The sequence below is a fragment of the Rana temporaria genome, chromosome 10, assembly GCF_905171775.1.
Source record: "Rana temporaria chromosome 10, aRanTem1.1, whole genome shotgun sequence".
Lineage (NCBI taxonomy): Eukaryota > Metazoa > Chordata > Amphibia > Anura > Ranidae > Rana > Rana temporaria.
In genome coordinates this window covers 129,805,551-129,831,481 of record NC_053498.1, presented here as the reverse complement: position 1 = coordinate 129,831,481, position 25,931 = coordinate 129,805,551, and the positions used below count along the sequence as shown (strand labels likewise).

The 25,931-nt window shown below is 47.1% G+C and overlaps 1 protein-coding gene across 1 annotated transcript in view; it reads right to left on the bottom strand.

Moving 5' to 3' along the window:
- Nucleotides 1-820: 820 nt before the first annotated feature.
- The window catches only part of LOC120915602 (opioid-binding protein/cell adhesion molecule homolog), a 491,565-nt gene continuing 466,454 nt past the window's right edge, over nucleotides 821-25,931 (bottom strand). Inside the window, exons 5-8 of the mRNA XM_040326256.1 lie at nucleotides 15,445-15,579; nucleotides 11,411-11,531; nucleotides 3,851-4,002; nucleotides 821-2,498 (exon numbers count right to left, since the gene is read on the bottom strand). Of these exons, the coding sequence (XP_040182190.1) occupies nucleotides 2,401-2,498; nucleotides 3,851-4,002; nucleotides 11,411-11,531; nucleotides 15,445-15,579 (506 nt within the window). The 3' untranslated portion in view covers nucleotides 821-2,400. The remainder of the gene's footprint in view (nucleotides 2,499-3,850; nucleotides 4,003-11,410; nucleotides 11,532-15,444; nucleotides 15,580-25,931) is intronic.

Genomic DNA, 25,931 nt, shown 5'->3' with positions numbered 1-25,931 from the left:
TTAAAGTATCTTGCTGTAATTACATTCTGTGTCCATTGTACTAATTAAGGTCAGTTGTCTCCTTTCAGGGGTAGGGCATTAGCATGTCAATTATGTTTAGTAAAGGAATGTGTTTGTGTAACAGGTGAGGGGAACTTGACGCAGAGACAGGACGTCTGGGGGATAATTAACTCCTCTGAATGTCATTATCTAAAAGAATGTGATTAAAGCCCCATTGTGTGATGTGTGGGTGGAGTGTGTCTTTGTTTCTTTTGATTACTGTAACATGCCTGTAACTGCATAAAAAGCTGAGAGTGTACCATTAACGTTCATTCATTTGACTCACAACACAGAGCGTATGTCTCATCTTTCTGAGGGAATTCTTATGGATCGTGTCTGCTGGCTTGTCGGACTGTCGAATAAGCTGTCGTGGGTTGATGGAATGGAATATCGTAAACGGTGATGACCGTTACATGGGCTATGCCCTTGATGGAAATCAGAAGTAGGCAGCCTGTCCAGCACTTATGGTAAGGACAGGCTCCACCCCCTTTGAAATTGTGTGCTCACAGTACAACTGTGACTGGCACCGGTTAAAAATTGTTCATGTTATGTTTGGATTTAATAAAGCTGTGGCCTTGCCCTTTCCAACCTAATGGTTGTAAGTGTGTTTATTTAATAGGGTGAGGGGGCAAGGGGGAAGGTTTTCTATACATCTATGTGACATTTTATTGTACCTGGGCTCATTGCGCCCTCAGCAGTCATGCACAAAATACAACAGGCTATTATTATATACAAGTAATACTGTAGATTTTTGATCCGAAAGATTGGAGTGACAGACGTGCAACCTTGATACGTTTTTAATGTTCAGGCTCATTAGTTTGCAGAGCATGAAGAAAGATCGCAGGTACAAATATCAGACTTTATTGACACATCACAGGATTACAACCATCTGACTGTCCTCATCTAGAAAAAATGTACAAACGCTGTGGAACATGCAGCGATCCGGCTGTGTCTTAACTAAACATTCTTGCCTTCTAAGATTTAAATGAAAGCCAAATAAATACATCCCAAAAATTTCATTGTGTCATGAAATTCCAAGCGCGCTCCCTCGAATAGATCAGACTATCACTAAAATGATATCTATGACAGATCTGTGGGACATATTATAGCTGAAATGATGTAGATGAGCTGTCGCTGGAGGTTACTGTAGAGGGGAATGTTTCAGCCATCACTCTAGAGAGACAAGGCTCTCCAGCTTTCCGTTGCTCCATTAATATTCTACTAACATTTTTGAAATGGTAACAATGAATGGACTGTACTGGAGATGCTAGGGCAGGGTGATTGTTATAGCAAGGGGTTACAATCGGCAGTTACAGGCTGGCTATCAGCCCACAGTTGTCAGAAATGTTGAAGTTCCCAAAATAATATCCTGACATTGAAAGTCCCACAATAATGACACTGACAGTTGGGGATCCAAATTGGCAAAATAACACTGTGTAAAAGAAATGTAGTTCTTGAACCATGGAAAATGGAGCCTCTGATAGTCCAGTTGGCCATCACATCCTTTCATGTATAATATAATCACCTTCAGTCTTTACACAAGACTGCTGGTAACCGTGTGCTTGACAACAGGAGTGTGCCAGTGTCCATCTCATCCAATATGGGTTGTCAGAGTCAGAGGGCTCCCTCATGGATTCCACCATTAAACATACTTAGACAGAAGCCACAAAGCTGCAGACTGAATGGAAACCGATCACTAAAGGCCCTCCAAGGACCCAATGGGACACTGGTGATCTTTGGAACATACAGATATTCTTATAGGTTGTGTAATCCTATTGCACTGGAGAGTTCCATACTCTACATTTGACAGTCTAGTCTGTGCGAGTGGTCAGTAAAGATAATAAGCTCAGCACAACTACACAAAAATATCTGCCCACTCCTTCTTAGAGCCTGAGTATTTCTTGTAGGACCACTATATGTACCAGTCCTTTGCAGTGTCCAAAAAAATTATAATGTATCTGTGGAGCCAATGATGCAGGTGAAGGAGATCTCCATTCCACCGATGCAGTGAAGACCACTGTCCATGTAGCCCGCCCTCCTCTCACCTCATCCTGCCTTATCCGAAAAGACCTATGGAGCATGACACAGGGACTGACATAGACACCAACACAAGAAACCAGCCCCATAGTTCCCCCGAGCTCCCATTCCACATCTGAGGTGCCTGCAGGGGCTGTCAGTGTGTAGAAAAGAAAGATTTATTTCAGCAGGATAACAAACCCGAGGGAGGATGAGGATAGCAAGGTGGAAGGTCCTCCAAAATATCTATGAAGTCTTTTCCTGGGAAGGAGGAGAGGGGCGCTCCACATGGCTTCAAGGTATCTCAAACCCCCCCTTCCCCCATCTCCACAGTCACCTTCTTCATCAAAACTTGCTGAGGGAATAGAGGATGGAGCACCAGAGGCAGATGACGGCCAGGGCAACTGAGATGGAGCTGCTTGTGTTGTGCACGGCTCCCGGTCCTGCAAAGAGAAAGTCTTCATTATTCATCAGTGCAAGCCAGTGAAAATAGTTTACTTTAATCTAGGATCTTTTAAGTTGCTTGTGCAAATAACATGTTCATTTTACATTTGTGAGATGACAACCGCAAAATCCGCCTACCAAACGGAAATACAGCAGAATGCCTCAGCTGGTTGAGTCTAGGAGACTGAAGAGCTTCTCCCCTGATGTATCAAAGACCCAGTGAAGGTTGAAACATGTTGAGAGGACCTAACACAGCAACCTGCTGTTTTTAACGTGTATGTAGCACCCTCCTAGTTGCTAATGTAGGAAAACTTAGTCTGGTTCCTCTGTATGCAGATGAGCATAGGTTACTTTTGTTTAAAAGGCTGTACAGTGCTCCAAAGGTTGTGACTCTGTTGCTTCCTCCCCCTGGCTTCTAGAACTCTCTGGATAGTTCTGGAATCTAGAGGGTGGAGAATTAGAGGCTGCAGCCTGAATATGTAGTTGAGTTTCCACCAATCCCTGGGGGGGGGGGGTAAGGACCAGAAGGTGGGGAAACAACCCATAAATACTCAAGAGTCTGGCAGTCAGGGTGCAGAGTCCAATCGTATGGAGGAACCCCTGTGTTGAGGGGCTGTACCCCTGGGGCAGAAGGAAGACCAGGAGAAAGAGAGAGAGAAAAGGGGGAAGCCTCACACCTGTCCAATCTCAGCTAGGCCAGGGCTCGACAAAATCCGGGCGCTAGGTTGCAATTGCGACAAGAAATTGTGACCTGGCGCCCGCCGGTAATTGAGGCCGCGGCTCATACGGCGGACTGTCGTAAGGTTACCCCTCATATAGCAGGGGTAACCTTACGCTTACGTAAACAACGTAAACAACGCGGCGCAAATTTGTTCGGGAATCAGTGTATCAGGCTCATTTGCATAGTCAAATGAGAACTGAACGTAAACGCCACATAGCGGCCAGCGTCGAATTACATCTAAGATCCGACGGTGTAAGTGACTTACACCTGTCGGATCTACGCCGTATCTATGCGAAAATGATTCTAGGAATCATACGCATAGATACCCGGGGCCAAAAACAGAGATACGACGGTGTTTCCTGAGATACACCATCGTAACTCTTCTAAGAATCTGGCCCTCGGTCTCTAATGTACTGTATGTTGGTGACAGAAGGGCTAAGTATGCACCCTTGTGACGTACAGGGAATGTGAAATTGTTACTATGGCTGCTCTTCTCAGCAGGTGACCCCATAGAGTTGCTCATACTAGCAAACTACAGCCCAGAAGACATTGCTCCAGTACAGAAGGCAATCAACGATAACAAATGATTAGTCACTACAGGAAACATAGATTCTCTTCTTATCATCATACCATATAAAATGACACTGGCGTTGCTGTTGCCCAGCTTATTTGATGCCACACAAGTATAATTCCCATAATCCTTTTCAGATACGTTGAAGAAGGTCAGAATGGACATGTGGTCTTTGTTGTCGATCCTTACTCCACCCGGGTTGTTAGATAACCTGTAAAATACAAGCAGATTTCATCACAATTCCAGTCTTCCAGGAACACAAAACATGTTCATTTGCTCTGGTGGAGAATCTATTTAGATAAAAATCACTTGTCAGTTTTCCTATCTTGGAGATGTGCGCATGTTACCAGACACAGCGTAGAAATATTCATCGACATGAAAGATATAGCCAGATTCCCTACTGTCTCAAAACTTTTAACTTCTGCAGTACCCCTTTCTGAAATGTTGTGCAAGTTCTATCCTGCTTATATGGTAATTGTCTGTCAGTTTGAAACCATTTCTCTAGAGCATGGGTGTCCAAACTTTTTTCAAAGAGGGCCAGATTTGATGAAGTGAACATGCGTAAGGGCCGAACAATTTTGCCTGACATTCTTTGAACCATTAAAATTTGGTCTAAGTGTGTTTGCCCAAGCTGTGTGTGGTGAAGGGATGAGCTTGGGCGTGTTATTTGGATATACCGTATTTATCGGCTTATAACACGCACCTTCACTTTAGGAGGGAAGTTTCAGGAAAAAAAATGTAAATAAAAAACTGTGAAGCAAAATAAGGGTCATTGCCCATCAATGCAGCATAATCAGTGCCCATCTGCAGCCTCGCCGTTGACATGAATGCAGCCTCTCCATTGCCATGAAAGCAGCCTCTCCATTGCCATGATAGCAGCCTCTCCATTGCCATGAATGCAGCCTGATCGATGCCTATCTGCAGCCTCGGAGGGGGGGGGGTGGGACCAGCACCAACAGATTATATACAGGAGAATCTCCTGTTTACACAGCAGCCTCTTTAAAACAATGTCCCGCCTCCTATGATGGACAGAGGAGTCGTCCAATGGCAGCCCAAGAGACGGGACTTCCTATTACAGATGCCTCTGAGTAAACATGGGGATTCTCGTGTATGTAATTTGACAGCAATCGTTCCCCCCCTCCCGTCCCCTGTCCCCTCCGAGGCAGCACCAATAAATACAGTATATAGCCAAATTACCAGAGGGGGCCACATTAAACTGTAACAGGGGCCGCAATTGGCCCCCGGGCCGGACTTTGGACATGCCTGCTCTAGAGTCTACAGAACAAGGAGCAGGGCAGTGTTCCAACACTTAAGCCCTGTACACACGGCGTTGTTTTTCCTGACGAAATTCTTGGCAAGATTCTCTTCCCGGCCGTGTGTACACACACTCCATTCAAAAGAACTTCCGTTCTTTTGATTGGCACGAACGCGGTGACGTCATCGACTACGACGAGCATGCGCTCGTCACATTCGATGCCGTCGCCGCCATCTTGCAACACCCTACCTATGCCTTGGAAGCTACCGCGCATGCGTCAAAGTCATTGCGCGGGTTTCCACGGCGACAGGTCAGTATACAGACGCTCGGGTTTCTCGGCAGGAAAACACTGCTGAGAATCACGTCGAGAAAATAGAGAGCAGGTTCTATTTTTCTCGTCTAGATTCTGGGCAGTTTTCTTGACGAGAAACCTCAAAGCCTCGTACACACGCTCGGTATACTCGGCCAGCAGTTTTCTTGCTGGTTCTTGCCGAGAAAACCGAGCGTGTGTACGAGGCTTCAGTGTAGCATCATTGGATCTAGACTTGTTGGAAGGCAACAGATAAAGGAGTGGCAGATTTTTCACATATATAATGTGCAAATTCTACTGGACAAGGGGCAGGGCAGAGTGTCGGAAACTGAGTGTGGCATTATCTGGTCTTCACTTGTACAAAGGGCCACTGACGGTGAAGGGAGTAGATATTTTGCCAGTATAACGAGCAAAGTCTCCTGGACAGAAGTAAGGCAGTGGTCTGGTCTTCACTTGTACAAAGGCCACCGATACCAGAGGGGGGGATGATATTTCCCCAGTAAAATTTGCAAAGCCTCCTGGACAGAGGTAGGGCAGAGTGGTGGACACTCAAGCCTTGTATACACGATCGGACTTCCATCTGACTTCTCCATGGATTTTTGTCCGAAGGGTGTCGTGAACTTGGTATGCATATACACGGCAGAACATTTTCAGCCAACATTCACCAAATCACGTGGTTTTTCAGCTCTTTACTGCCACCCTTTGGGCAACTTCTGCTATTGTTGTCTGATGTTTAGCATTGGTTCTGAATATGCGTGTTTGTACTTTGGATTTTAGTCCGATGAACTTGTGTACATACGATCGGATGATCCGACGTAAACCATTTGTTGTCGGAAAGTTTGAGAGCATGCACATTTGTCAGTGGAAATTACAACGACAATTGTCCGATGGAGCATACAGAAGGTCGGATTGTCCGATAAAACATGTCCGTCGGACCGCTGTTGTCGAAAAGTCCGGTTGTGTATATGGGCCTTTACTGTGGCTTCATCATGTCTAGACTTGTAGGAAGCCCAAAGATGGAGGCGGAGGCCAAATATCAGCCTCTTTAGATCTAAAAACACAACCATGTGTCAGCCGGCAAATTCTCAAGGATAATTGTGTAACCTAGGACACAGCAAATATGTAAACTGGTACATTTGTTGATGAATGAATAATACCAATTCAGGTGAGAAGTGGCCAGCCACATGTCCGTTTTTGGGGTGATGGTGACACCGGTGAATGATGCCTGCATAATTTGTGTTGAAATGGCCCCTTGTAGTCTCCATTAGAAGCCCATGCGACAGAATGACAACACTGGAACACAATCAGGAGACAGGGCCAGAACATTGTTTCCCTATAACAGGAAGTGCTTGAACCACCGTCATAGCTGGATTACCAGGGGATTCATTTAAATTGGATGTAAATTGTAAACCTTCCATACACCCAGTGAAGTGAATAGCCTCAGATGATACACAGAGATGAACCAAATCTCCCTACATAGGCTTTACATCCATATCTGCCGTCTTCACATTTATATACTGTTTAGAATGTTCAGATCGTGTTAGGATATTTTCTCTTCCTGTTTAACACAGAGTGTGATGTCTGGGATTACAGCCAAGATAGCTAACATTGCTGATTGGAGGAAAGGAACACACCCCCTCTCATCATAGGCAGAGACTCTCAGGGCTCGTACACACGACCGAGTTTCTCGGCAAAAACCAGCAAGAAACTTGCTGGGATTTTTTTTTGGCCGAGGAAACCGGTCGTGTGTAAATTTTTCGACGAGGAAACTGTCGAGGATCCCGTCGAGCCAAAAAGAGAGCATGTCTTCTTTTTCCTCGACGGGAATGGAGAAACTTGCCTTGTCGAGTTCCTCGACAGCCTAACAAGGAACTCGACGAGGAAAACTATGTGTTTCGCCCGTCGAGTTCCTCGGTCGTGTGTACGAGGCTTCAGAGGTGTTTTGTAATAGGGCCAAAATAAATAAATACAATTTTATTTATGGTTGTACACACATACAGATTTTGTATATAGACATATCACAGCAGAGGCAGATGCGAACAGTCTGCCTTGGGTCTGTTGTGAAAAACCGGTGATGCCGGAATACCAGGCAGTATTCAGAGTGGCTAACGCGTTTCGAGGGAGGACCATCTTCCTCAGAGCCAAAGTGATCACTGCCTGGTCTTCAAGCATCATGCTGTTTTTTTTGGGAGGAATACAATTTTATTTTTGGTAATGCACAAGGTCGGTGCGCCCTCCTTTTTCTAATATTACCCAGTATACATTGGCACTCATCAAGCATTTTTGAAGGCTCTGAAAAGCAATCTTTACTTTTTAAACTGGGTGGAATAAAAATAAAGGCCCAGATTCTGAAAGGGCTTACGACGGCGCAACGCAATGTACGCCGTTGTAAGTCCTAATCTGGGCCGTCGTATCTATGCGACTGATTCTTAGAATCAGTTACGCATAGATATCCATTAGATCCGACAGGCGTAAGGCTCTTACGCTGTCGGATCTTAAATGCAATTTTTTTTTTTTGCCGTTAGGCGTCACCTCCGTCGTTTTCCCCGTCGTGTATGCGAATTAGCAAAATACGCGAATTCCCGAACGTACGCGCGGTCGACGCAGTGAAGTTACGATGTTTAGGTTAGATTTGCGACGCGTAAAGTTGCCCCTGCTATATGAGGGGCAACCAATGTTAAGTATGGCCGTCGTTCCTGCGTCGAAATTTAAAAATTTACGTCGTTTGCGTAAGTCGTCCGTGAATGGGGCTGGACGCCATTTACGCTCACGTCGAAACCAATGACGTCCTTGCGACGTCATTTAGCGCAATGCACGTCTGGAAATTTTAGGGACGGCGCATGCGACGGGAACGCGCCTAATTCGCTCTACACCCCCTACCCGGCTCATTTGAATTAGGCGGGCTTGCGCCGGGGGATCTACGCTACGCCGCCGCAACTTTACAGGCAAGTTCTTTGTGAATAAAGCACTTGCCTGTAAAACTTGCGGCGGCGTAACGTAAATGAAATACGTTACGCCTCCGCAGTTTTACGCCCATCTACGAGAATCTGGGCCTATGTGTTTGTTGCAGCTTTTCTCATGCATTGCTATAGTTCCTCTACACACGCTAATGAGAATTTATTGTGAACATATCTCAAATGCAACCATTTTCCAGGAATACAAGTGAGAGCTGCTTCTGGAATTCGTATGTTCTAATCCTTACAAGGTAATGAGTCCTCTGTATTACCATATGTGCAGCTGATCACATACTGTGCATAACACGCTATAAATCTATAATCGTATTACTGATGTTATATATCTAGTACATGATAACCCCCAGCATTCTGCAGCAGGGAGCCTGCCTACTTTACATACATCACAGTCACACTACTGGAAACATCTGTTCTTCATTTGGCATCAGAGAGGAATAACGATACTAAAGATGCAAAAACATTTAAAAAAATTACTATGAAGTGTCCTTGGATGTGAATAATTCTGAGGCCAAAAATAAAGAGCGATGCTTCCTATTTATAAGCGTCTCTCGTTCCATCACATTCCAGAGGAGGGAGTACTCCACTGTCATTCTTTACTCTCAGCTGTAGGGTCAGGGCCAATTACAACAAATGTTCTGATCGATCTTCTATCTCCTTATATTAGATTATAGAAGAGTGCACAGCCCTTATGCCGCGTACATACGACCATTTTTCATAACGAGAAAAATGCAATTTTTAAAATTGGTCGTGAAAAACAGTTGTGTGTATGCTCCAGAGCATTTTTCTCGACAAAAAAAAATAGCCGGATTTTTTTTAGAACCCGCATTATTTATTTATTTTTGTTTTTCACGTCATTCTTTTTCACGTCGTAAAAAACGGTCGTGTGTACGCTTTAACGAGGGGGAAAAAACATGCATGCCCAGAAGCAAGTTATGAGACAGGGAAATTAGCAAAAGCAGCCCAAAGGGTGGCGCCATCCGAATGGAACTTCCCCTTTATAGTGCCGTTGTACGTCACCTCGTACTTGATTCAGAGCATGCGTGGAACTTTGTGCATCGGAATTGTCTACACACGCTCAGAATTTACGAGAACAGATTTTGTTGTTGGAAAATTTGAGAACCAGCTCTCAAAATGTTTGTTGTCGGAAACACATGGAATTTCTGACAGCAAATGTCCGATGGAGCCTACACACGGTCGGAATTTCCGACAACAAGCTACCATCGAACATTTGTTGTCGGAAATTCCGATCATGTGTTTATGCGGCATTAGACAGTAAATATTTAAATGTCCTTCAGCCAACCAGTAGGAGGTTTCTTACCACTGGTACATGCTGGGGAAGATATAAATATCTTGGGCAGGTCTTGTGATCTCAGTCTTCCCCCGAGCTCTGGGCTGGGGAGGTGCTGCTGGAGTAATTTATCCTGTCCTCATTTTAGCCATAGACTCAGCCCTGGGGTGAAATGCTGCCCCCCGTCTCCAGGTTTACTCCACCTACTCCTGGGGGTCAGGGTGGTGCTACAGATGTTTGCCTCCCAATTCTGCGTGAGAACAGATGTGCCACAAGCCTTCAAGTCCAGGCAGAGCCTTGCGGCACATCTGTATGTAATTTAGACTTTAAAGCGGGAGTTCACCCGAAAAAAAAAATGTAACCTTAGATTGGGCCTAATTACGGGAAGCAGAATCGGGTGTTTTGGTTAAAATCAATGCAGTACTTACCTTTTTTGAGATAGATGTTCTCCCGCCGCTTCCGGGTATGGTCTTCGGGACTGGGCGTTAATATTTGATTGACAGCCTTCCGACGGTCGCATACAGCGCGTCACGAGTTGCCGAACGTCGGTGCGGCGCTATACGGCGCCTGCGCACCGACGTTCGGCTACTTTCGGAAACTGGTGACGCGCTGTATGCGACGGTCGGAAGGCTGTCAATCAAGTAGGAACGCCCAGTCCCGCTGCCCATACCCGGAAGCGGCGGGAGAACATCTATCTCAAAAAAGGTAAGTACTGCATTGATTTTAACCAAAACACCCGATTCTGCTTCCCGTAATTAGGTCCAATCTAAGGTTAAAAATTGAGTTTTTGGGTGAACCTCCACTTTAATGTATCACCTCAGATCCAATTTTACGAAGCAATGGACAGTGCTGGGACAAGGTCCTTTCACACCCAAAAAGTCAATGAGTGCCCCACCCATGAGTAGTGAACTAGTTCTTCAGCATAGGTTGCAGGTCCTGCCCTTTTTGTGACCCTTGCCTCCTGATGAAATGCTCAAGGCAAGTCTTCTGCCTACCCATAACACAAGACCTCCTAATTCATCTACAAGGGGGTTGATTTACTACAGGGGTCTGCAAACTGCGGCCCGAGGGCCAGATGTGGCCCTTTGCTAGCCTTTATCCGGCCCTTGGGGCACTATTCCTCCAACTGATATGAGGCACTATTCCTCCCACTGACACCTACAAGGGGGCACTATTTCTTCTACTGATATGAATGATGAGTTACTATTCGTCCTACTGATAGGGGCCCTACTCCTCCTCCTACTGACCACCAACCCTGAGGCCATATTTATTCTCACTAGAGCTGGGCCTGGGTAATTTTCTGCCCCTGCTGGCCACAATCCGGCCCTCCTAAAGTCTGAAGGCCAATAAACTGGCACTTTGTTTGAAAAGTTTGGAGACCCCTGATTTACTAAGACGAGAGTACAAAATTTTGTGAAGCTCTGCATAGAAACCCATCAGCTTCCAGTCGTTTTTTTTTTTTTGCAAAGCTTAATTGAACAAGCTAACGTTAGAGACCAATTGGCTACTATGCACAGCTGCACCAGATTTTGCACTCTACACTTTTAGTAATTCAACCCCAATGTGTCAAATAATTTCAAATCTCCATCTGCTGACCTTCCTACAGCAGTGATGGCGAACCTTGGCACTCCAGATGTTTAGGAACTACATTTCCCATGATGGTCACCTACACTGCAGAGTGCATGAGCATCATGGGAAATGTAGTTCCAAAACATCTGGGGTGCCAAGGTTCGTCATCACTGTCCTACAGTGTAGTTACAGCACACAGTTTATATCTAATTCTCCGAGACTCACCGAGTGTCTTCCTTATACCACTGGAATTCAGCCAGAGGGACAGCCAGGGCAGAGCAGCGCAGAATGCCTTTCTGTCCGACAGACGCTCCCGTGTTTCTGGCATCAGATATGTATGGTGGGTCTGTGAAATGGACACGCAAATCAAAAAGTCAGCTCAATTATATCATTCTGTGGTATGTTTATCAAAGATTTGATGGGGACTTCACAAAACATTCACCCAACATTTGCCCAGTAAAAAAAATACATTCCCTGAAATCAGCTGTTCTTCAAAAGAAGAAGGTTTTTACTGTAACACTCACCCTATTCAGAGAAATGTACCTTACCAATAACCTGATATTCCATAATGGTGTATCTTGCATATGGTCTCTGTTGGTGTATTTTATGCATGTGGTTGGTACCTGTTAACCATAGGCGTGCGCAGGGGGTGTGCCCGGTGTGCCTGGGCACACCCTAATCCCCCTGGGTGCCAGTGTACAGAAGCGTGAGCCTCAGAGAGACCAGTCTGAGGCCATGATTGTGAGTAGCAGGCTTTCTGAACACCCCCCTCTCTCTCACCCCCTTTCTACCCCCCTCTCTCACCTCTATTTCACCCCCCCTCACACACACACACACTCTCATCCCTTTCTATCGCTCTCATGCCCCCCTCAACCACCTCTCTTTCACCCCCCCTCACACACACACCCTCTCACCCCCCTCTCTCTTATGCCTTTCTATCGCTCTCATGCCCCCCTCACCTCTCTTTCACCCCTCTCTCACACACACACCCTCTCACCCCCCTCTCTCTCATCCCTTTCTATCGCTCTCATGCCCCCCTCACCTCTCTTTCACCCCTCTCTCACACACACACACCCATCTCACCCCCCTCTCTCTCATCCCTTTCTATCGCCCTCTGGCCCCCTCACCCACCTCTCTTTCACCCCCCCCCTCACACACACACACCCTCTCACCCCCTCTCTCTCATCCCTTTCTATCGCTCTCATGCCCCCCTCACCTCTGATTCACCCCTCTCTCACACACACACCCTCTCACCCCCCTCTCTCTCATCCCTTTCTATCTCTCTCATGCCCCCCTCTCACCCCTCCTCACTCTCTCGCTCCTTCTATCTTGCCCTTTCTCTCCCTCTTTCGATCTCTCTCACCCCCTCACCCCTCCCTCCTCTATATTTCTCTCACCTCCCTCTCTTTCACACCACCCCTCCTCTATATTTATCACCCCTCTCTCCCCCATCTCTCTCACCCCCCTCTCTCTCACACATTAAAAAACATATGTGTTTAATTTTTTTTAAAGAGTGTGTGTGCCTGTATGCGTGTGTGTATTAGGGGTGCACCCCTCCAATGCAAAAGGCTGCGCACACCTATGCTGCTAACATATAATATACAGTGCACATGCTGGTATCTAGCATGATATAGCATGCATTGCAGATGGTCTCTGCTGGTATAAGTTGTACATATAGATTTTACCTGCTAATATATAAAATATAGTATACATGCTGTTGGTATATGGCATGCCTTGCAGATGGTCCCTGCCTTGAGGCGATTTAGTTCGCATTTGAAGCGCTATACAAGTTACTCACTCTAATATATGTTGTACATTTTGATTGTACTTGCTGATACATAATATATAATGCACATGCTGGTGTATAGATAACTTACAGGTCTCTGCTGTTATATGTTATGCATGTACAGTAGATTGTACTTGCTGATAAATAATATATAGTGCCTATTGCCTACGCTGGATATATGGTCTCTTCTGGTGTAAATTGTAGACGTAGATTGTACCTGTTGGCACGCAGTATACAGTGGGGAAATTAATATTTGATCCCCTGCAGATTTTGGAAGTTTGCCCACTTACAAAGAAATTAAGGATCTATCATTTTTATCATAGGTGTATTTTAAATGATAGAGACAGAATATCAACCAAAAATCCAGAAAGGAAATACATGATACAAATGTTATAAATTAAGTAAAACTAGTATTTGATCCCCAAGCAAAACAGGACTTAGTACTTGGTGGAGAAACCCTTGTTGGCAATCAGATGTAAGATGTTTCTTGTAGTTGGTGACCAGATTTGCACACATCTCAAGAGGGATTTTGGTCCACTCTTCTTTAGAGGTCTTCTCTAAGGCCCCGTACACACGGCAAATTCAGCCCTGAAGCCGCCGAGAAGCTCGGCGGGCCGAGTTCTCCCATAGAACAACGAGAAAATAGAGAACATGTTCTCTATTTTCTCGACGAGTTCCTCGGCGGCTCCATCGGGCCGAAAGTGTACACACGACAGAGTTTCTCGGCAGAATCCGGCTCTGACCGAGTTTCTCGCTGAATTCTGCCGAGAAACTGAATCTCCTGTACCACGCGGTACCCGGCCCAGGTACTATCTGATAGGGGACTGGGGACCCATAATGATAGAACACCGGACAGACAGGAGGAAGAGGAGCTCGGCCACACTACAGCGGCAGCCTACAGGGAAGAAGGGGAGGTGAGAATAGAAAAACATAGGGACTAGGGAGGGGGGGGGGAGTAAAAACATGGGTGTAAAAAATTAGTGTAGCGCTAACGTAGGCTTTGCGTGCGGGGGGGTGCTTGGGGGCCCCCATTTTGCTTGGGGCCCCCAAATTCCTTCAAACGGCCCTGTTTGTAAGGTAAGAATTTTATAATGTTCTAGTATGCGATGCGCGCGCGCCTGCTATCCCGCTTAAAGGAGTTGGCGAACAGCTACGCGATTCGCGGGATCGTGCTGACCTGCCGCCGTCATTATAAAATGGCAGGTCGGCACGATCCCGGGAGCCGCCGTAGCTGTTCGCCAACTCCTTTAAGTGGGATAGCAGGCGCGCGCGCATCGCATACTAGCACATTATAAAATACTTACCTTACAACCAGGGCCGTTTGAAGGAATTTGGGGGCCCCAAGCAAAATGGGGGCCCCCAAGCACCCCCCCGCACGCAAAGCCTACGTTAGCGCTACACTAATTTTTTACACCCATGTTTTTACTCCCCCCCCCCCCAGTCCCTATGTTTTTCTATTCTTACCTCCCCTTCTTCCCTGTAGGCTGCCGCTGTAGTGTGGCCGAGCTCCTCTTCCTCCTGTCTGTCCGGTGTTCTATCATTATGGGTCCCCAGTCCCCTATCAGATAGTACCCGGGCCGGGTACCGCGTGGTACAGGAGATTCAGTTTCCTGTGTTCCCGGCTGGACTGAAAGCAAGTGAGCACTCAAAAAAGTTTAAAGTAGAACTATAGGCACATTTTTTTTTTTCATTTTGGATAGAGCAGGGGAGGGTTATAATCCCTGTCAGATTTTTTTCGTCATCTGTGTCCCATTGCAGAGATTTCCCTTCACTTCCTATCCCATAGCCAAACAGGAAGTGAGGGGAAATCCCTTTAAATAAAGGGAATTTTTTTACAATTCTCCTTTAAGAGGGTGTGTCCTATGCCTGCATACTTTTGCAGACAGGTGTCCCTCATTCCCATCTCAAAAAGTTGGGAGGTATGTTCTAATGATTCTGCACTCTATCCAAAATTAGAAAAAAAAAGTTTTGACTTTAGTTATACTTTAACCGGTGTACCACTTGAGTACATACTGTAGCCAGTCTGTGGGAGACAAAATTCTTGTTGGTTGCTAAGGGATCAAATACTTATTTTACTCACTGAACTGCAACTCAATTTATAACATTTGTATCGTGTTATTTCTGGATTTTTGGTTGATATTCTGTCTCTATTATTTAAAATACACCTATGATAACAATTATAGACCCTTCATTTCTATGTGAGTGGGCAAACTTACAAATCTGCAGGGGATCAATAATTATTTCCGCCACTGTATATATAGTGCACACGCTGGTATATGGTGTGCCTGGCAGATGGTCTCTGCCTGTATATGTCATATATATGGATTGTACCTGTCGGGTTTTAGCGTCCTCTGAGAATCAATTGCTTTTTAAGATGACAGTAAACTGCTTGGCCCAGATATGGAGTGTCAGACATTCCTCAGTGTCTTTTATGTACGTCTTTTCTTTCATAACAGAAGGAGATGTCACTTACAGTTGACTGTGATTCTGACTCTGCGGACATCTGGTATGGACACCTCATTGGCGGCACTGCATTCATAGAGTCCCGACTGCTCCTTGGTGATCCCTGTGATCTCCAGATACTCATCATCGCCTACAAATCTACGAGCTGTAAGAGGACAAAGACAACCGTCACATGAATACAACACAGAGAACCCTACACAATGCACATGGCTTCATTAAGAATGACGGCTTGGATGAAGCCAGTGAGCTTTCAGACACAAACATCATCTTTTCATGGAAAAGCATAGCTGCCAACATTGTCCAAAAATGTATAGGGACACTTTTTTGTTTTTAGGCGGAGTCTTATTATTATTAGGGTCAGGTGTGGGCACTCATTTCTAGGTGTGCCATAGAGGGGGAAGAATCAGATCAGATCAGGTGTCCCTCCTTACATCAGGTGTCCCCAGCAGAGTCCCTCCTTACATCAGGTGCCCCCAGCAGAGTCCCTCCTTACATCAGGTGCCCCCAGCAGAGTCCCTCCTTACATCAGGTGTCTCTCCTTACATCAGGTATCCCAAGCAGAGTCCCTCCTTACATCAGGTGTCCCCAGCAGAGTCCCTCCTTACATCAGGTGCCCCCAGCAGAGTCCCTCCTTACATCAGGTGCCCCCAGCAGAGTCCCTCCTTACATCAGGTGCCCCCAGCAGAGTTCCTCCTTACATCAGGTGCCCCCAGTAGAGTCCCTCCTTACATCAGGTGCCCCCAGCAGAGTCCCTCCTTACATCAGGTGCCCCCAGTAGAGTCCCTTCTTACGTCAGTTGTCCCCAGTAGAGTCCCTCCTTACTCAGGTGTCTCTCCTTACATCAGGTATCCCAAGCAGAGTCCCTCCTTACATCAGGTGCCCCCAGCAGAGTCCCTCCTTACATCAGGTGCCCCCAGCAGAGTCCCTCCTTACATCAGGTGCCCCCAGCAGAGTTCCTCCTTACATCAGGTGCCCCCAGTAGAGTCCCTCCTTACATCAGGTGCCCCCAGCAGAGTCCCTCCTTACATCAGGTGCCCCCAGTAGAGTCCCTTCTTACGTCAGTTGTCCCCAGTAGAGTCCCTCCTTACTCAGGTGCCCCCAGCAGAGTCCCTCCTTACATCAGGTGCCCCCAGCAGAGTCCCTCCTTACATCAGGTGCCCCCCGTAGAGTCCCTTCTTACGTCAGTTGTCCCCAGTAGAGTCCCTCCTTACTCAGGTGTCCCCAACAGAGTCCCTCCTTACATCAGGTGTCCCCAGTAGAGTCCCTCCTTACATCAGGTGTCCCCAGCAAAGTCCCTCCTTACATCAGGTGCCTCCAGCAGAGTCCCTCCTTACATCAGGTGTCCCCAGTAGAGTCCCTCCTTACATCAGGTGTCCCCAGTAGAGTCCCTCCTTACATCAGGTGTCCCCAGTAGAGTCCCTCCTTACATCAGGTGTCCCCAGTAGAGACCCTCCTTACATCAGGTGTACCCAGTAGAGTCCCTCCTTACATCAGGTGTCCCCAGTAGAGTCCTTCCTTACATCAGGTACCCCCAGCAGAGTCACTCCTTAAATCAGGTGCGCTCAGCAGAGTCCCTCTTTACATCAGGGCCCCCCAGCAGAGTCCCTCTTTACATCAGGGGCCCTCAGCAGAGTCCCTTTTTACATCTGGGGCAACCCAGCAGAGTCCCTCCTTACATCAGTTGCCCCCAGCAGAGTTCCTCCTGACATCAGGTGTCCCCAGGAGAGTCCCACCTTACATCGGGTGTCCTCAGTAGAGTCACTCCTTACATCACTGCCTAGGATGCAAAAGTGTGCTAAAAGTTTGTTTGTCCTGGGGGGCTCTGTGCACAGGGGGTGTGCACATGCGCAGACACTTTTCGACGGAGGGCACTATTCGATAGAACACCGGTTCCTGTGAACTCAGAGGGAGGTCCCGGGAGTGGTGCAGAGAGCAGGAGGTGAAGAAGGAGGGGACTTCCAATGGCAACGCTGATCACAGACTATGGGAGGGAGCATAGTGCTTGAACACATGGCTGGATAAGGAGGTGAGATTCAATGATGAGTCTGTGTAAGGCAGCAGTGTGATGCAGAGTGCGGGGGGGGGGGGGAGCTTAATAGACAGAGAGCTGGAGCATTGTACGTATAAGGCATGTAAAATTCATATTAGTGGCCCGTGGGATTTAAAATTGTGAGTTTAGTGGTCCGTGAGGTCCGAAAGGTTGACGACCACTGAGCTAGAGAGCACAGGTGACCTATAGGGGACGATATATTGTGGATCTATGGCCAGGAAAGTAAAAATGGATCTATGGATAGGGGATATATATTGGTTCTATGAGCTGGGAAGCATAGGTGATTTACGAGAGAAGGATATAATGTGGCTCTACAGGCAGGAAAGCAAAAGAGGATCTATAGTTAAAAGGATATTAGATGGCTCTGTGAGCTGGAGAGTACAGGTGACCTTTAGGGGGAGGATCTACTGTGGATCTATGGGCAGGAAAGGAAGAGAGGGTCTACGGTAAGAGGATATTAAATGGCGACCTATGGGAGGGGAATGTAATGTCGATCCATGGGCAGGAAAGGAAGAGAGGGTTTACGGGTAAGAGGATATTAATTGGTGACCTATAGGGGGAGGATATAATGTGGATCTATGGGCAGGAAAGGAAGAGAGGGTCTACGGTAAGAGGATATTAAATGGTGACCTATGGAGGGAGGATGTAATGTGGATCTATGGGCAGGAAAGGAAGAGAGTGTCTACGGTAAGAGGATATTAAATGGCGACCTATGGGAGGGGAATGTAATGTGGATCTATGGGCAGGAAAGGAAGAGAGGGTCTATGGTAAGGGGATATTAATTGGCGACCTATGGGAGGGGAATGTAATGTCGATCCATGGGCAGGAAAGGAAGAGAGGGTCTACGGGTAAGAGGATATTAAATGGCGACCTATGGGAGGGGAATGTAATGTGGATCTATGGGCAGGAAAGGAAGAGAGGGTCTATGGTAAGGGGATATTAAATGGTGACCTATGGGGGGAGGATGTAATGTCGATCCATGGGCAGGAAAGGAAGAGAGGGTTTACGGTAAGAGGATATTAAATGGTGACTTATGGGGGGAGGATATAATGTGGATCTATGGGCAGGAAAGGAAGAGAGGGTCTACGGTAAGAGGATATTAAATGGTGACCTATGGGGGGAGGATGTAATGTGGATCCATGGGCAGGAAAGGAAGAGAGGGTCTACGGTAAGAGGATATTAAATGGTGACCTATAGGGGGAGGATATAATGTGGATCTATGGGCAGGAAAGGAAGAGAGGGTCTATGGTAAGAGGATATTAAATGTTGACCTATAGGGGGAGTATGTAATGTCGATCCATGGGCAGGAAAGGAAGAGAGGGTCTACGGTAAGGGGATATTAAATGGTGACCTATAGGGGGAGGATATAATGTGGATCTATGGGCAGGAGAGGAAAAGAGAATCTATAGGTTTGCCTGCTTCTCTCCCTTTGCAGCCCAGAGAGGCTACACGTAATGAGGCAGATATAGCTGAGCAAGTGATGTTCACCCCCCCCCCCCCCCCGAACCATACCAATATGTAAGTATTAAATAAACACACAGTACCCTTGTTTGCTAGGAGGCAGGCAGTCGCTTGTGTCCTAGCAACCAAAGACACTTGCGGCCCGCACAGTGGGAAGTTGACGTTTATATTACTATTGCCAATAAATGAATGACTTCCGACAGCAGCCAGAGGTTCACTTCAGCAGGTAAACACCCTATTTATTTTGCTCATTCAACGAATAGTGAACACCCAAATTTTGAATGAACCCCAGCCCGCAGCAAAGGCGAACCCCATTCCTATTCTCTAGTTGACTATGCAGATTAGCTAGTGTAACCCAGTTGATTGTGCCCTTTAGAAACAATAGCGTAGCATGAACATATACCCAATTATGTTCTTTAACCACTTGAAGATCAGGCCTATTCTGACTAGAGAAGGGCAATTTGTTTCAGTCCGAACATAAATTAGTCGCTGGGATTGCTTTTACTTTGTAGAGCAGGGGTCGGCAACCCGCGGGCCGCACCCGGCCCACGACCGCTAATTGTCCGACCCGTCAGTGCCGTGATTAATTCACGAGCACCCGGCCCGCAGACATGGTCGCCACTGTCCTCTTCAATGGACAGCAGCGAGCGGCTGGTATCACTGGGCTGGATGGGGGCGGGAACCGCTGAAGTTAACTTTTTACATTAAACAGTAGGTGATTGGTTGCCGGGCAATCCTAGCAACCAATCACCAGCCTTATTGATGTCAAAAGGTAACTTCAGCAGTACCCGCCCCCATCCAGTCCTGTGTAGCTGCTCACTGCTGTGCTCTACACCTGTGTAAGGTAGGAGAGTTCTACCTTCACAGTGTGTTTTTGTGTCTGTGGGGTGCAGAGGGGGCTGAGGACACTATGGGGGCAGAGGTCACTATGGGGGCAGAGGACACTATTGGGGCAGAGGACACTATTGGGGCAGAGGTCAGTATGGGGGCAGAGGACACTATGGGGGCAGAGGACACTATTAAGTCAAAGGACACTATTGGGGCAGAGGACACTATGGGGGCAGAGGACACTATTAGGTCAAAGGACACTATTGGGGCAGAGGACACTATGGGGACAGAGGACACTATGGGGACAGAGGACACTATGGGTGCAGAGGACACTATGGGGACAAAGGACACTATGGGGGCAGAGGACACTAAGGGTACAGAGGACACAATGGGGAAAGAGGACAAAGGACACTATGGGGGCAAAGGACACAATGGGGACAGAGGACACTATGGGGGTAGAGGACACTATGGGTGCAGAGGACACTATGGGGACAGAGGACACTATTAGGTCAAAGGACACTATTGGGGCAGAGGACACTATGGGGACAGAGGACAGAGGACACTATGGGTGCAAAGGACACTATTGGGGCAGAGGAAACTATGGGGACAGAGGACAGAGGACACTATGGGTGCAGAGGACACTATGGGGCAGAGGAAACTATGGGGGCAGAGGACACTATGGGTAAAGAGGACACTATGGGGACAGAGGACAAAGGAAACTATGGGGCAAAGGACACTATGGGGACAGAGGACACTATGGGGACAGAGGACAGGGGACACTATATGGGCAGAGAACAAAAGACACTATGGGGTCAGAGAACAAAGGACACTATGGGGGAAGAGGACACTATAGGAGCAGAAGACACTATTAGGGCAGAGGACACTACAGTGGGGGGGGGGGGGATGCAGGGACAGAGGACGCTGCTTTGGGGGGCACAGGAAACTTCCTATGGGGGGGGGCAGAGGGCACTATGGGAGTGATGTGAAGGGGGACAGAGGACATTGTAATAGGGGGGTCGTATTTGGGATCCCATCACCCCTGGGGATAGGGACCACTTCTCACTTGGGGACAGGGACCCCATCTCCCCTGGGGACGAAGCCCCAATCTCCCCTAGGGACAGGAACTCCAACTATGCTGGCTGCCAGGGTGGCAGGATGGGGGAGGGGGTAGTAAAATCAGAATCCCCAGCCACATGCTCTCTCAGGGTGAACTGGCTTTGTATTAGTGAAGCACCTTAAAAGTGAGTTAAACCTGTACTGTTAATATTACAATTAGGATTATTATTATCTTCATTTATTAGCAGGTGAATGCGACCCTCCATGCATTCACATACATTGAATCCGGCCCTTAGATGGAAAAAGGTTGCTGACCCCTGTTGTAGAGCATCGCTGGCTAAAGAAAACGATATCAGGGTCATGGCTGACAGCTGCAGCCATAACCCTGGTATAACCAATTGATGTCAAGGCTTTGACTGTTGGCTAATTATAAATATTTGACTGTTGGTTGTTAAACCATACACTGTTATGAGTAGGGCGCTCCTAATCCTCTTGTATTGTAACTGTACTGTCTCCATTTACTTTGTAAAGCGCTGCACAACATTTTGGTGCTATATAAATTCTGTATTATAATAATAATACTAATAATACATGCAAAAATCCCTTTTGGGGCCGTAGAAAATAATTTATGTTCCTCCATTGGAGCAAACAGGACCAAGCTTTATAATGTTTTTTTTTGCCTACCTCTGGATCTACTGTGGGTATAGAATTCTGTATATGGAGGTTTTCTTTTTTCTTTTTTTTCTAATTCTAGATAGACTTTCTGGCCCGGGTTCAGAAAGAATTTACGTTGGCGTATCTATTGATACGCTGCGTAAATTCTAGGATGCGCCGGAGTATCTTCTTACTGTATTCAGAAAGCAAGATACTCCGAAATGTGGCTAAGATACGACTGACGTAAGTCTCTTACGCCGTCGTATCTTAGTTGCATATTTACGCTGGCCGCTAGGTTGCGCTTCCGTAGATTTACGCGTAGAATATGTAAATTAGGTAGATACGCCGATTCAGAAACGTACGTGCGCCCGCTGCATTTTTTTACATCATTTAAGTAAGGCTTTTTCCAGCGTAAAGTTACCCCTGCTATATGAGGCGTAGCCAATGTTAGGTATTGATATCGGGCCAGCTTAGAATTTTGCATCGTTTACGTCGTTTGCGCAAGTCTTCCCTGAATGGGGCTGGGCGTAAGTTACGTTCACGTCGAAACCAATGAGGCTTTGCGGCGTAATTTGGAGCATGTGCACTGGGATACGTCCACGGACAGCGCATGCGCCGTTAGTAAAAAACATCATTTACGTGGTGTCACCATTCATTAACATACAACACACCCACTGCCTGGATAATTTGTATTACGCGGGCTTACGCCGGAACCACATACGCTACGCCGCCGTAACATAGGGCGCAGGTTCTTTCTGAATACAGAACCTGCCTCACTAAGTTACGGCGGCGTAGTGTATCTGAGATACGCTACGCCCGCACAAAGTTACGCCGGGCTTTCTGAATCCGGGCCATTATCTTTTCCACCCAAGTATGTAAATACTCGTACCAAGCACTTAGGGCTGACCCTTGAAATCAGAGAGAGTACACTAAGTATTCCGCTTCTGGTCAATTAGTCAACCCTAATAAAGAAGTGCACGGCAGAAAAATAAAATCACAATCAAGTGGCTAAAAGCAGTACAGAACTAATGTATATAAGGTTGGAGAGATATTATTATTATGATTATGAGGAGGGATATTTTTTTTTTTTCGTGGGAGGGGGGTGTTGGTTAATAATATATTTTTGGGGGGTTTCCAAATACAACCATGTTTGAGGAAGCTGAAATATGGGGTCAGAGTACATTAAATATAGGACCAGAGGGAAAGAATCCTGTCACTCCAATTCCCAGCCCTGCCCCTTTTCAAGAACATTCTCCCTGGAAGCAGGGGAGGCGCCCAAAAACTGAAAGACAGGTAGTCACACCCACTGCTACACTAATCACTCCCTGCCCCCGCCTCCAGATCAAAACAAGCGGGCCTAGCATGCAGCATAGGCCTGCCTAAATTTGCCTGCCTGGCAGCTATCACCCAAAACACCTTACCTCTAGCACCTACCTATGGTAGAGGGCGCTACACTTAGCTGTGCCTTTTTTAATCATCAAACCGTCATGGATTTGCAATACTCTGCAGCTTACCTGATCTCCATGTGGTCATTAGAGGCCTGACCCTGTTCTGGTTTCCTTTTTTATCACTTCCTCTTCCTGTATGGCCCCACCCAGGCCATCCCAGGAAGTCTATATTAACTGTTGCACTGCAGGTCTGCAGTGCTGTTCAACTGTGTAGTTTGCTAGTTCCTGTTTGCAGTGTGCTACGATCATCTTTCCGTGTACTGTTTTGGCTTGTTCCTGACTTCTGCTGTTTGCCTGTGCCCCTGACCATTTGCCTGTCCCACGGTTATCCTTGTCTGCCTGTGCCCCTGACCATTTGCCTGTCCCACGGTTATCCTTGTCTGCCTGTGCCCCTGACCATTTGCCTGTCCCACGGTTATCCTTGTCTGCCTGTTGCCCTGACCTTGGCCTACCCATCACCACCGTTTGTCCTGCTGGCTGCTTCCCCTCTCTCCCTGCGGAGTGTGACCTAGGGAATCTCGGGGGTCACGACCTGGATCCAGTTGCGGCCAAGGCCATCCCCACCATCAGGGGCTCTGGTGAATACAAAACTGGGTCTTAGACTCCGCGCCCTGGGTGATCTTGGGTTCACACTTCGTCTCTGCTAGCAGTAGCCGGCTATAGGGTTCACCACCCTGTGGTGCATCCCTGACCCCAAGGGGTGCACTTGTCGCCTGGCCACGGGTGACCTGACACAACCATGTTGCTAAATGTTGTACCTTCATTAAATGTAACCATATTGCTACACTTAGAGGCGCCTCTCTTCTCTTTTATACTCAGTTGTGACATGACGCTACTCTTATATCAAGACATCGCTTGTATATCAAGTCAAAACGTATAAAAAAATTTAGCTTGTCTTGCAAAACACCCTCAATCCAAGTTATTCTCAATCCAAAATTTTACTGTATAAGGTTGGACAGCTCTGATCTCACCCTGCTATTACAAGCTGTGAGTCAGGACCCAAGATGTCCTCCATAACTTATTGACATGTCCATTCATGTGCTGGGAAGCCCCATACTGAGCGGTCTGTCAGTCAGAGCCCCACGCTTAGGCTTAAGGTGCCAAATAAGAAGGTTTTGTATCTGTGATCTGGATTACACGTGTCAGCAAACAGGTGAAGCCTGTGGAGGGTTTTCTGTAGGCTGATGCTTAGTGTTTTAATGGGAGATCAGTCAATCCTTCCTCAGTTCATGTGAAAATCTCCTTTTGTCGGCTTGAATGACAGAACGGATCTATTCTTGACTTGCAGTCAAGACACGAGACACCTACGCATCACTAGACTTGTCCAACCATCTGATAAATCTCCTTGGTCCAGCTTCTGCCAGCCTATTGCACTGAGCCATGCCCGGCGCAGACAGGCTGACAGAACATCTGCATGCCGCTCTGTGTTATTCCGGCATCATACACCCCCCCCCCCTCCACATCTCTGTAAATAATGCATTGAAGATGGCAGGCGAAGGTTTCGCAGCGTAGTTGGCGCTCTGTGGTGAGTCACGGCTCCCGTGAAGTGCTGAGCTGGGAATACATCCCTCCGCCATTATCTGCATATAAATAGCATCTTGATTCCATGAGGGGAGGGGGGGGGGGTGCAGGGGATATCTTACCCTGTCACTGGTACTCAATTTATAGAACATTAAATCCTCCCTTTCATTTCGGCACTGAGCCTAGGAGCAGCCAGCGCCGCTGTCACCGATTGTATTCATTAACAATCTCCCCATTTGTCCTTTTCCTTGCTCCTCCAGCGCTTATTATGTCACCAGAGTTCCAGGTTCTTCCGTCCCCTCAAACTTTTACCCCATGTCTGTCTGCCTCCCCTCCTCTCTTTCTCTCTGTGACTTCAGCAAGTGACAGAATGGGGACAGGCTGCGCAATGCCAGCAGCTCAGGGGAACTTACCGAGATAGGAATGTGGAAATAGAAATATGTAGAGTTTTAATTAGTTCTTACACTTAATATGCAAATGTTCGTGTCCTTCTTAGGTTGGGTAAAATGAGACTTTTATTTAAATGTGAGGAGCGCTTAGAAGAGCTAATTAAGCAGCCAAGAGACGATAGAATAGGAAGCTTACGGCGACACCTGCGTGCGTACAAAAAAAAAATCAATATATGTTCTTTGTGTCACTTCCAGTCTGGGCACACATCTCCTCTGGATTCATTACTCTGGGGTCCTCGGGAAGCCTGAATAAGTTATAGTGCGCAAATGCCCCTTTGGAGGTGTCAGAGGAATAGAAGACATGCCAACACCTATTATAATGGAGGAGGAAGGATGGGGGTAAAGTGAGAATGTTGTTGATGTGCCTTTGTGGTAATAACAATCCTAGCATCCCCCGTGTCCCTCGTTAGCTGACCTTGCTGCGAAGCTGCTTGTTATAATTACCACGATTAAATATTAGGCTCCAATTAAAACCGACCACCTGGGGGAACGGGAGAAGAATCTTCACACCAATTCAGATCAGAACAAAAATAAGCCCATTAAAGCTTTAGGCTTCCAGCTGAGCCACCAAGGAGGGGCGCTATCCTGCCACTATGCCCAGCCCACACTCACATCTTAAGGCATGGCGGAGGCCCAATAACAACCACAGCACATCAGATCTCACCGCCACTTAGTACCGTGTTTATCATATCGAGGACGCCTAGAGCAGAAACATTGCCCAAGGGTCACTTCTTTGTATTGATTCGGTGCATTGGTGTGGGCAGCCTATTGCATTAGGGGTGTGCACCCCAGAGCACAAAGACACATGTGTGTATATCAGCAGAGAGCAGAGACTGATGTCAGTAGGACAGTGGACGGTGTCACTAGAGCAGAGACTGATGTCAGTAGGACAGTGGACGGTGTCACTAGAGCAGAGACTGATGTCAGTAGGACAGTGGACGGTGTCACTAGAGCAGAGATTTATGCAGTAGGACAGTGGACGGTGACACTAGAGCAGAGATTGATGTCAGTAGGACAGTGGACAGTGTCA